The 10,811-nt window shown below is 40.0% G+C and overlaps 1 protein-coding gene across 9 annotated transcripts in view; it reads left to right on the top strand.

Moving 5' to 3' along the window:
- LOC106868546 (zinc finger protein Pegasus) overlaps positions 1-7,977 on the top strand; it is a 12,203-nt gene extending 4,226 nt beyond the window's left edge. For 7 of the 9 annotated variants that reach the window (XM_014913889.2, XM_014913896.2, XM_014913883.2 and 4 more), the window contains 3 exons: positions 2,184-2,738; positions 5,803-5,926; positions 6,503-7,977. In XM_014913889.2, the coding sequence (XP_014769375.1) occupies positions 6,551-7,738 (1,188 nt within the window). In that variant the 5' untranslated portion in view covers positions 2,184-2,738; positions 5,803-5,926; positions 6,503-6,550 and the 3' untranslated portion in view covers positions 7,739-7,977. Of the gene's footprint in view, positions 1-2,183; positions 2,739-5,773; positions 5,927-6,502 lie in introns of all 9 variants that reach the window. The other 2 variants (XM_052968160.1, XM_052968162.1) reach the window with 2 other exon arrangements.
- Positions 7,978-10,811: the final 2,834 nt, after the last annotated feature.

The raw sequence follows: 10,811 nt of genomic DNA, 5'->3' as shown, positions 1-10,811 counted from the left end.
AAACTAGATGGCTACACCAGGCTTCAATCTGATTTGGCAGAGTTTCTACAGCTGGATGCCCTTCCTAATGTCAACCACTCCGAGAGTGTAGTGGGTGCTTTTACGTGCCACCGGCACGAAGGCCAGTCAGGCGGTACTGGCAACAGCCATGCTCAAAATGGTGTATTTTATGTGCCACCCGCACAGGAGCCAGTTCGGCAGCACTGGCAACGATCTCGCTCGAATGTCTTTACACATGCCATCCGGCACAAGTGCCAGGAAAGCGATGCTGGGCACAGGTGCCATGACGATTTCGCTTTCTTATGATTGATAAATGGCAAATACAATTTACAAAGTGCATTTGATCATACTGATTGTATCATCAGGCTGAGCCAAAATACAATGAGACTCACCTTAAGAAATGGTTGATGGCCTAAGGGTGTGGAGGAGATGAGATAGCATGGGTGGCCAGCTATAACAGTATAGGGTAGGACTCAGCACACAGGATATGGGGAAGGAGGTCAGCTGAATGTCTAGACCCATGCAGGCCAAAATAAGAACTAGGGCACCAAACTGATCAGGTCACATTGAACTGTGTGGTTTATAGGTAGGTAGATAATGTAGTGCTGTTTTAAACAATACCAGCCAAACAAGGTCTAAGGTTTGCTGCTTGGGGAAGGAAGTAGAGGTGTCAATTAGGTCTTTAACACAAAATTTTCACACAGTGAGCTTCAAAAGAGTAGTCCTCAAATTGTTGGCACTCCATCGCTTACGACATCGAGGGTTCCAGTTGATCCGATCAACGGAACAGCCTGCTCGTGAAATTAACATGCAAGTGGCTGAGCACTCCACAGACATGTGTACCCTTAACGTAGTTCTCGGGGATATTCAGTGTGACAAGGCTGACCCTTTGAATTACAGGCACAACAGAAACAGGAAGTAAGAGTGAGAGAAAGTTGTGGTGAAAGAGTACAGCAGGGTTCGCCACCATCCCCTGCCGGAGCCTCGTGGAGCTTTAGGTGTTTTCGCTCAATAAACACTCACAACGTCCAGTCTGGGAATCGAAACCGCGATTCTATGACCGTGAGTCCACTGCCCTAACCACTGGGCCATTGCTCCTCCACAGTCCTCAAATACATGGATATAAATACATAGAAGGTGCATTCCAGAAGTTTTGAGGCTTTTTCTGGAGAAACATTTATCAATTTCAAAAGAGTACAACTCTCATCTCCTTCAAAGTAGAATCCTCTGACTCCAGCCACTTAGTGAAAGGTCCGTGAAAGCCTCCTTCATCTTACCAATGTCTTCAAAAGGTTCTCCTTCTGCTTGGTGAACAACCAAAAGTCACAGGGTGCAAGGTCTGGACTATAGGAAGGGTGTGGGACACTTTTAATACCCATCTTTGTCAAGTGGTTTGGCTAACAGGATAGAATTGTGGACTGGTGCAGGTGCTCTGGCCTTTTGTGATAAAATCTCTTCCTGAACACTCTCAAAACCTCCAAAACTTTAACTCACAATGAGCTTCCAAATAGCCTTCTTGTCAGCTGTGATATGCAGTGTTTAGGTACAGTATGCTCAAAGTGCTGTTACAGCTGTTTCCTTCAATCTTTAATAAAAGGAAGTTGGCCGAACACTTTTTTAGATATACTAAAGTTACAATAATCTAGGACAGTTATAATTGCCTCTCCTAAAAATCTCAAAACGTCTGAAATGCACCTCATATGTATAAAGGCATGTGTGTATATATATATATATGTGTGTGTGTGTGCGTGTGTGTGTCATTGCCAGTGCTCCTGGACTGGCTCCTGTGCAGGTGGCATGTAAAAGACACCATTTTGAGCATGGTCGTTGCCAGTACCGCCTGACTGGCCTTCGTGCCTGTGGCACATAAAAAGCACCCACTACACTCTCGGAGTGGTTGGCGTTAGGAAGGGTATCCAGCTGTAGGAACTCTGCCAGATCAGATTGGAGCCTGGTGCTGCCATCTGGTTCGCCAGTCCTCAGTCAAGTCGTCCAACCCATGCTAGCATGGAAGGTGGACGTTAAACGATGATGATGATGATAGATATATATATATATATATATATATATATATATATATATATATATATATATACACATACACTCGCACGCACACACATAGATTATTAAGAAAACTTTACTTCCCTCAGCAGTTAGTAATACTACCTTTTGATTACTTTCAGATCAGAACCATAAGAATCAGCAGTGACATCTTTGATGATGCATCAAACCTGTGATACAGTTCGTTTCCATTCTCCAGTTTTGCATACCACCTTCAAACTGTTGTAGTTAATCAAATGCATATGCAGTATTGCTCACATATGGCACTGTCGGTTCAATTACGATGGCTCTTTGAGTAGAATCAAACTACAAAAAAAGAAGAAAAAAACTATCAGAAATATAGTATTATGATGGAGGAATTGAAAAGTACTTCCCAGATCAACTGTAATTCTCTCAAGCATTAGCACCAGGAAACAACTTTTCCAGTATTATATTTAACCAGTCAGAATTTATTGCCTTGATGAAATACATGCGGAACCAATCTAGCAAGAATATCAGAAGAGTTGATGATGTCAACTTGCTTCTTTACAATATCAAAGAAACCTCTTGTTATTCTATTATGACCTCGGTTATAAGAAGCCAACTATTACAGACAGAGAATATGTGTTGTAATCTACAATTCTTGCAGGAGTTGGAGACTGCTTTAACACACAGTATTTAATATGTGCTAATAGCAGGTAAGACAGACAATTTTGAAGTTAGACTTTATCTTCAGGTCCAGATGTATGCATACAAAAGTATATAAAAATGAGTGAGTCTGAACTTAGAGAACATGGCTGAAACTTAATCATCATCATCATCATCGTTTAACGTCCACTTTCCATGCTAGCATGGGTTAGACAATTTGACTGAGGACTGGTGAAACCAGATGGCCACACCAGGCTTCAATCTGATTTGGCAGAGTTTCTACAGCTGGATGCCCTTCCTAACGCCAACCACTCCAAGAGTGTAGTGGGTGCTTTTAATCCTTTTGATAATCAACCCACCCAAGACTGCCCTTAGTCCTGTGGTATAAGCTTGTTTTTTTTAAAGGGATTTCAAAAATTAATTGAAGCAAAGGTTGTGTATTTGAACAGAAATGCAATAATAAAAGGGTCAATGTTAGAGTGTGTGTTTGTCACAGTATCGTGGTATTGACCAGACTATTGGATGTTGTTATACATCACTTGTCACAATGCGCTTCACATTGCTTTAGCTTTCAAATGATGGCCCCCTGCTGGCTAGTTGAGCAGGCCAATATTCTCCCTGATTGAAAAGTAATTTCATCATGGGGTTACCCATTTACAGCTGAATAGATTGGAACAACCGGAAATAATGTGGTTTACTCTAGAACACAACATGCTGCTCAGTCCAGGAATTGAACCTATGATCTAGTGATTGTAAGTACAATACCCTAACCATTAGATCACACACCTTTACATGGCTGTGTGGTAAGTAGCTTGCTTACCAACCACCCAGTCTGTCTTGGCACCTATGCCCAGCGTCGCCTTCCTGGCACTTGTGCCAGTGACACGTGTAAGACATTCGAGCGAGATCATTGTCAGTGCCGCTGGACTGGCTCCTGTGCAGGTGGCACGTAAAATACACCATTTTGAGCGTGGCTGTTGCCAGTACCACCTGACTGGCCTTCATGCCGGTGGCACGTAAAAGCACCTATTACACTCTCAGAGTGGTTGGCATTAGGAAGGGCATCCAGCTGTAGAAACTCTGCCAAATCAGATTGGAGCCTGGTGTAGCCATCTGGTCCACCAGTCCTCAGTCAAATCGTCCAACCCATGCTAGCATGGAAAGTGGACCTTAAACGATGATGATGATGATGGGCTATAAATATATGCTAAAATTCTACTGAACAGCCCCTTTTAATGCAAGGTACATCTCACACTTTTTTATCCACTGCACTCACAACCACCCTAAAATCTATAATATTCCAAAATACAACAACATCCTAAACAATATCCTCTCCTATTCAGTTGAAACAAACATACAAAACACATGTACACAGAAATTACTGCAACATTAATATCACACATATTATCCACAAATATTGTGGTGGAATGTATGTCATTGATGATAAATATTGAGTTGCGGTGTGCTCCTGTAATCCAGCTACTCGGAGTCTTGGTTGGTTGGCTGGTTTGAGGATAGGAGTTCTGCTAGTCGGTCTTCTATGGCGATTGGGTGTCCGCGCTAAGCTCGGCATCAATATGGTGCTGGAGAGGGAGCTCATCAGGACCAGGTTGTCTAAGGAGGGTCGCTCCGGCCCAGGGCGGAAACGCAGCAGGCAAAAGACTCCGTGTTGAGCAGTAGTGGGATCACGCCTGTGAATAGTCATCGGCTGGCAGCCTGTTCGATGCAACTGAACACCAATCTAAAAAAAAAAAAAAATGGCGGTGCCCCAGCATGGCTACAGCTCATGAGCTGAAACTAGATAAAATGAAAAAAAAAAATGTAAAATGAACAATAACTAAGTGAGATAATGCTCTGACACATTTTCATCATCATCTGTCTTTTCCAACTGAGGCAATAATGTATCTCCCCTACAATAAAACACCCATTCCTGTCTCTCTATGATACTTTGTCTCATCACCTGACATAAAGCCACCTTCCTCAATACTACATACCCTCAGTTGAGGGATTTTGCAAGTTACTTGGTGACCTCAACTGGTGCTAGGGCCATGTAAAAAGCATGCAGTAGATTTTGTAAAGTGCGTGAGAAGACCCGGCAAGCCAAGTAAGATCGTTGCCAGTGCCCCTGGACTGGCTCTTGTGCGGGTGGCACATGAGATGCACCATTTTGAGCGTGGCCGTTGCCAGTACCGCCTGACTGGCTCCCGTAGGATTTTCGAGCGAGATCGTTGCCAGTGCCCCTGGACTGGCTTGTGCGGGTGGCACATAAAAGACACCATTTCGAGCATGGCCGTTTTCGTGCGGGTGACACGTAAAAGCACCCACTACACTCTCTGAGTGGTTGGCGTTAGGAAGGGCATCCAGCTGTAGAAACTCTGCCAAATCAGACTGGAGCCTGGTGTTGCCATCCGGTTTCACCAGTCCTCAGTCAAATCGTCCAACCCATGCTAGCATGGAAAGCGGACGTTAAACGATGATGATGATTGATGTTAGGACAGGCATCCAGCTACAGTGAGCATGTCAAAGCAAACATTGAGCTTGGCATAGTCGTCCAGCTTGCCTGCTCCTGTCAGACCATTGAACCCATAGAAAATGGGCATTAAATGGATACGATAATGAAGATGAGTCATTGTCACACTCCAACCAACCTTTTCAACTGGAAGCATACAGAAATTAATTGGACAATGGAGAGAGAGTATGTAATGTCTAGACTACAACATTGCACCATATGCAATTAACCACTGTGTATTGACGTGTATAGTATGGTTAGGCAAAGACATGATATCCAGAATAACAAATATGAGTCACACCTAATTGTTCAGTTAATTATGCAAACCATATATTTCTTCATGTCATAGATTTCCTCAGTTGCAACTGGCCTGGAACTACACAACTCATAAAAACAAAGCGGTAAACACCAATCAGTTATAAAGTATTTATTGTGTATTTTCATTGATTACAAATGCTTTTGTTATATACAAATGTTAACTTTTGCAAATAGGAAAAATTATTGTTCTTTTTAATTACTGTTCTCAACTTTTTTCTTATTAGGTGTTGTCACTATTTACCTGGTGTCTTTTTCTAGATTAGTCTTTTATACTGCTCTCTATTCAGATGACTTGCTTCGATGAATGGAAGAGATATGGCAGAAAAAAGGACTCAACAAGTCAGTCTGTTCTAACAAGAACTGTTTGTGATGTAACATACTACCAAATGTATATAAGTGCTTACGGCAAATGTAAGTGACAATGTTCTAGTTAAAGCTTTTTCCTTTTTTGTTCATTTCTAATAATTATGCAAAACTGTTACAGTGTTAATTGCATTTTCACTATGCTAAAATCTTTGTGGGTGTGTGTGTTTTGATATTCTATAAAATATTACTATTACTTCATTATTCCATTTTTCAAAATAGATGCCTGCATTTATTTGAGAAAAAACTTCTTCCATCTTCAACAGATTAATTAGTAGCTCCCAAAATTTATGTTAATGGGACAATTATTTTAATATCTTTCATATCTTTCCTAAAAGCATCAAGATGGTATTTGAAACTTTTCCAATCAAGTACCAAAAGTCAACTGTTGATTCTATCCATCAAGTACATCCAGTTATATCTCCAATACCTCCATTAATTATAATTTCATAATCTGAAAACTTGTGATTTTCTGATCATTAGAGCAGTATCTTACCATCATAAGTAGTTTCATTTAAAGAAATATTTATCAAATTAACAAAATCTTTAAAACTATTTTCAAATATTTTCACCGGAATTTTTGTTGTTTTATTTATTTATCTTTATGTTATTCTATTTTCACAGGTCTCTGGAGCAAGTTTGATATCCATTTCTTATGTTGATTCTATCATCATGAACGATTCTGCTAATTCTATGGAAAACTCAAATGTTGAGAAGAATTTTCAGTGTGATCAGTGTTCATTCACTACAGAGTTTCATTCAGCTTTGGTACATCATCTCAGTCAAGTGCATAACGAACAACAAACATTTCTTGGAAATGTGTCCGATATAAGTGAGGATGCAGCTATTGATAAAGGAAATAATAGTACCCCGGTCGGTGGACTGGATGATGAGAAACGTAGGTTATTTCACTGTGAGAGCTGTTCTTTTTCTTCTCCATTCCGTAGTAAAATTGTAAGTCATTGTGTTGTTCATTCCGATGCCCGTCCCTTCATCTGTGATCTTTGTGATTATGCTGCAAAAAGAAAATATGATCTAAAAAAACATATGCATTTCAAACATAAAGTTTTCCAATCTGGATTCATACCACTCCCCAACCAACCATCAATTGATAATTCCTCTTTACGATTTGTAACTAATCAGTATGGAGTTAATGAACATGAATCTCGATTGACTGCCACAAACACAAGTTATCCTAATGAATCTGTCCAATATTCTAAAAACGTTTCTTCTGTGAAAATGGAATCTGAGACTAGTGAAGATGACTGTTATATTATTGATGAAAGTTTATCAGTTCAAGAGCCCTTTCCTAATACAAACATGTTGAATCTTTCCAATGTAACATTGAATAAACAATCTGTTTCTGATTTTCAGGAGCAAGCAAATAGATCTCTTGTATCTGCTGCTCCTCAGAGTAGTACAGCTTCAGATCACATATCAGTTCCAGGACTGACCAAATCTTCTTCTACTTATTTTCCCCTGCAACCATCGAGTTTGTTTTCAAAAGATCATCTCCCTATTCGTCAAACACCTCCACAATCCCTTGAAAGTGGTCAATCACCAGCTTCAAGAACTTCACCTTTTATTAAAGACATTGGTGTAACAAGTACCATTGCTGAAACGAGCTCTCATTCTTCTACAGCAACAGTTTCTAGTTCAAATGTTTCAGACAAATGTATTGGCAACAGCCGAAGTTTTACATGCCCACATTGTAACATCCTTTATTTTGACAATGCACTTTATGTGATGCATATGGGCCTTCACGACCCTGAGAACCCTTGGCAATGCAATTTATGTGGTGACATTTATCATGATGTTTATAGTTTCACTTCACATTTTATCAATGAACACAGACAGTAATTTATCAATGAATCATGTTATATGACAGGTAGCGAAAATGAAGTTTCTGCTGAACATAAGACATGTCATATTTTATATAACGTATGACTACTACCACTAAAATAACAAACTCACTCTGTACTTCACTACCTACTAATAAACTACCATCATATGTATGCTCTCTCGCAAACACACACACATGTTAATACACTACGATTTTATACCTTTTTTGTTAAGTATAATTTTATTGTGATTTTCAATCAGATTTTTTTGTTGTCTTTTCATTCATTTTGGGATTTACTATTAATTGTATCCATTCCACTTTCTTTCTCTATCTCTGTCTGTTTCTCTCTCTCTCTCTCTCTCTCTCTCTCTCTCTTCTTCTTCTTCTTCTTCTCTCATAACAATTCTTTGTGAGCTTGAAGTGGAGATAAATAGGATGGTCTAAGCTTTTAGCATTTCATTTCCTTCTGCACTTCATGTCCACTGGATGTTTACATGAATACATGGTATGAATTTAATATATATACATAAGAGATTACACACTATTTTAACACATTAAACTATAAATATTCACACATTTTCTGTCTATCTTCTCTGCTTATTTCTTTTCTCTCTCTCTCTATCTCTCTTTCTCTCTCTCTCTCTCTCTCCCCCTCTCTCTCTCTCTCTCATACACACACATTAACACATGTATACTCTATATATTTGTATTGGAAGCTGAAACTAGGAAACATCATTGTTCATAATCTTAAATTTTAGTTGCTAACACATTTCATTGCAAACGTTTTCAGCAAATGTAATTGCAACAGAGATATATTAGGGTGTTTGGAAAGTAATTGTGTTTTACCAGAAAGGATATAAAAACAAACATAAACTATGTTTATCTGAATAGTTTTAATCAAATAGTTTTAATCAAATAGTTTTAATCAAGAACGTAATCACCATTGTTTTCAAGAACTGCAGCCCAACAGGAAAGTAACTTTTTTATGCTATGTTCAAAGAAACCTATTTCTTTTCCTGAAAAAAAGAGTCTGAAAGACTGATTTTAACTTCCTCTCGGTTTCTGAATGTTTTGCTACTTATAAAATCTTCTAGTGATCAGAACAGATGGAAATCCATAGGTGCTGAGTCAGGTGAGCATGGAGGATGATGTGGAAGAACTTCCCATCCTAACAATCTTATTTTTTCTTGGGTTTATTTTGAAAAGTGTGGCTGTGCATTGTCATGCTGAAGAATAACACCTTTTCTGTTTACCAAAGCTGGCCACTTTTGACATAATTTTTGATTTACCATGATGGCACCTGTGCCCAGCGTCGCCTTCCTGGCACTTGTGCCGGTGGCACGTGTAAAGACATTCAAGCGAGGTCATTGCCAATGCTCCTGTGCAGGTGGCACGTAAAATACACCATTTCGAGCGTGGCCGTTGCCAGTACCGCCTGACTGGCCTTCGTGCCGGTGGCATGTAAAAGCACCCACTACACTCTCAGAGTGGTTGGCGTTAAGAAGGGCATCCAGCTGTAGAAACTCTGCCAAATCAGATTGGAACCTGGTGTAGCCATCTGGTTCACCAGTCCTCAGTCAAATCATCCAACCCATGCTAGCATGGAAGGCTGACGTTAAACGATGATGATGATGAGCAAGTTGTTGGCAATAGGCATCTGCATTGATGGTTCTTCCATGTTCCAAAAGCTCATAATGGATGATACTATTCATGTCCCACCAAACACAGAGCAAGGATTTCTATGGATGGAGTTCTAGTTTTGGTGTTGGCACTGGCCTCTCAGTTCATGATAACCATTGTCGTTTTTGTTTTCTGTTATGATGCAAAACCCATTTTTCATCACCTCTAACAGTGCACTGCAAAAATGACAGGTTGTTATTCCTAGGTAGAAGATTGCTGCAGATTGTGTTCAGTTCTCAAGCGTAAACTCTTGTGGAACCCAAATTCCCTCTTTGCATGTTTTCCCAAATTTGGTTGAGATGCGAAGACCTGTTGGAGCAAGTGAAATCGAAATCGAAATTGAACCATACTCGTTGACTGGCACCTGTGCCAGTGGAGCACAAACAGCACTGTCCGAGTGTGTTCATTGCCAGAGCAGCTGTCTGGCTTCCGTGCTAGTGGCCTGTAAATAGCACCATTTGAGCGTAATCGTTACCAGCACCGCCTTCTAGCACTTGTGCTGGTGGAACGTTAGAAAATCATTCAAGCGAGGTCGTTGCCAGTGCCGCTGGACTGGCTCTCGTGCAGGTGGGACGTAAAAAACACCTTTTGAGCAAGGCCATTGCCACTACCATGTGACTGGCCCTCGTGCCAGTGGCACATAAAAGCACCCACTACATTCTCGGAGTGGTTGGCGTTAGGAAGGGCATCCAGCTGTAGAAACTCTGCCAGATCAGATTAGAGCCTGGTGCAGCCTTTTGGCTTGCCGGTCCTCAGTCAAATTGTCCAACCCATGCTAGCATGGAAAGCAGACATTAAACGATGATGATGTCTATGGATAGTTGAACATGACACATTAAATTATTGTGCCAAATATCTGCTGCTTTGATGTGGATCTGATACAATAGTCTCATTCAAAACGTTGTCATTCAGAGTGGGTTATCTTCCAGAGCAAGGCTTGTTGGATGTGTCACAATCACATCTTTAAACTTATCAAACCACAGCTGACATGTATGAGTTTTCACTGCATCTGGATACACTTCACAAATGTTTTCCATTGCTTCTGTAAACAGTACTTTTCTTTTGAAACTCATACAGTAAGCAATGGCGAATATGTTGTTTCATAAAGTTCTTGTCCTCCATGGAGTTTATTACTGAAATAACTATGAAAGACACACTACCAGATAGAAAGGGTGATATACTATTTTTAGACAGTTCCACCCATTTGACCATGGCTCTGACATGATTGGTTGATTCATATTTCATAGTGGTGAAAAAATGCAATTACTTTCTGAATACCCTATACATTATGACAGTGGAGTGAAGACTGAAGATTCAGCCTCAAATTTATAATTAAATTCAACCACATTTATTGAATATATGTATGTATGTGCATGAATATATATACAAGTGAGTGTACAAATGAAAAAA

The sequence above is a fragment of the Octopus bimaculoides genome, chromosome 5 (assembly GCF_001194135.2).
Source record: "Octopus bimaculoides isolate UCB-OBI-ISO-001 chromosome 5, ASM119413v2, whole genome shotgun sequence".
Taxonomy (NCBI): Eukaryota; Metazoa; Mollusca; class Cephalopoda; order Octopoda; family Octopodidae; genus Octopus; species Octopus bimaculoides.
Note: the sequence above shows the minus strand (reverse complement) of the source record. Positions and strands in the feature narration are given on the sequence as shown.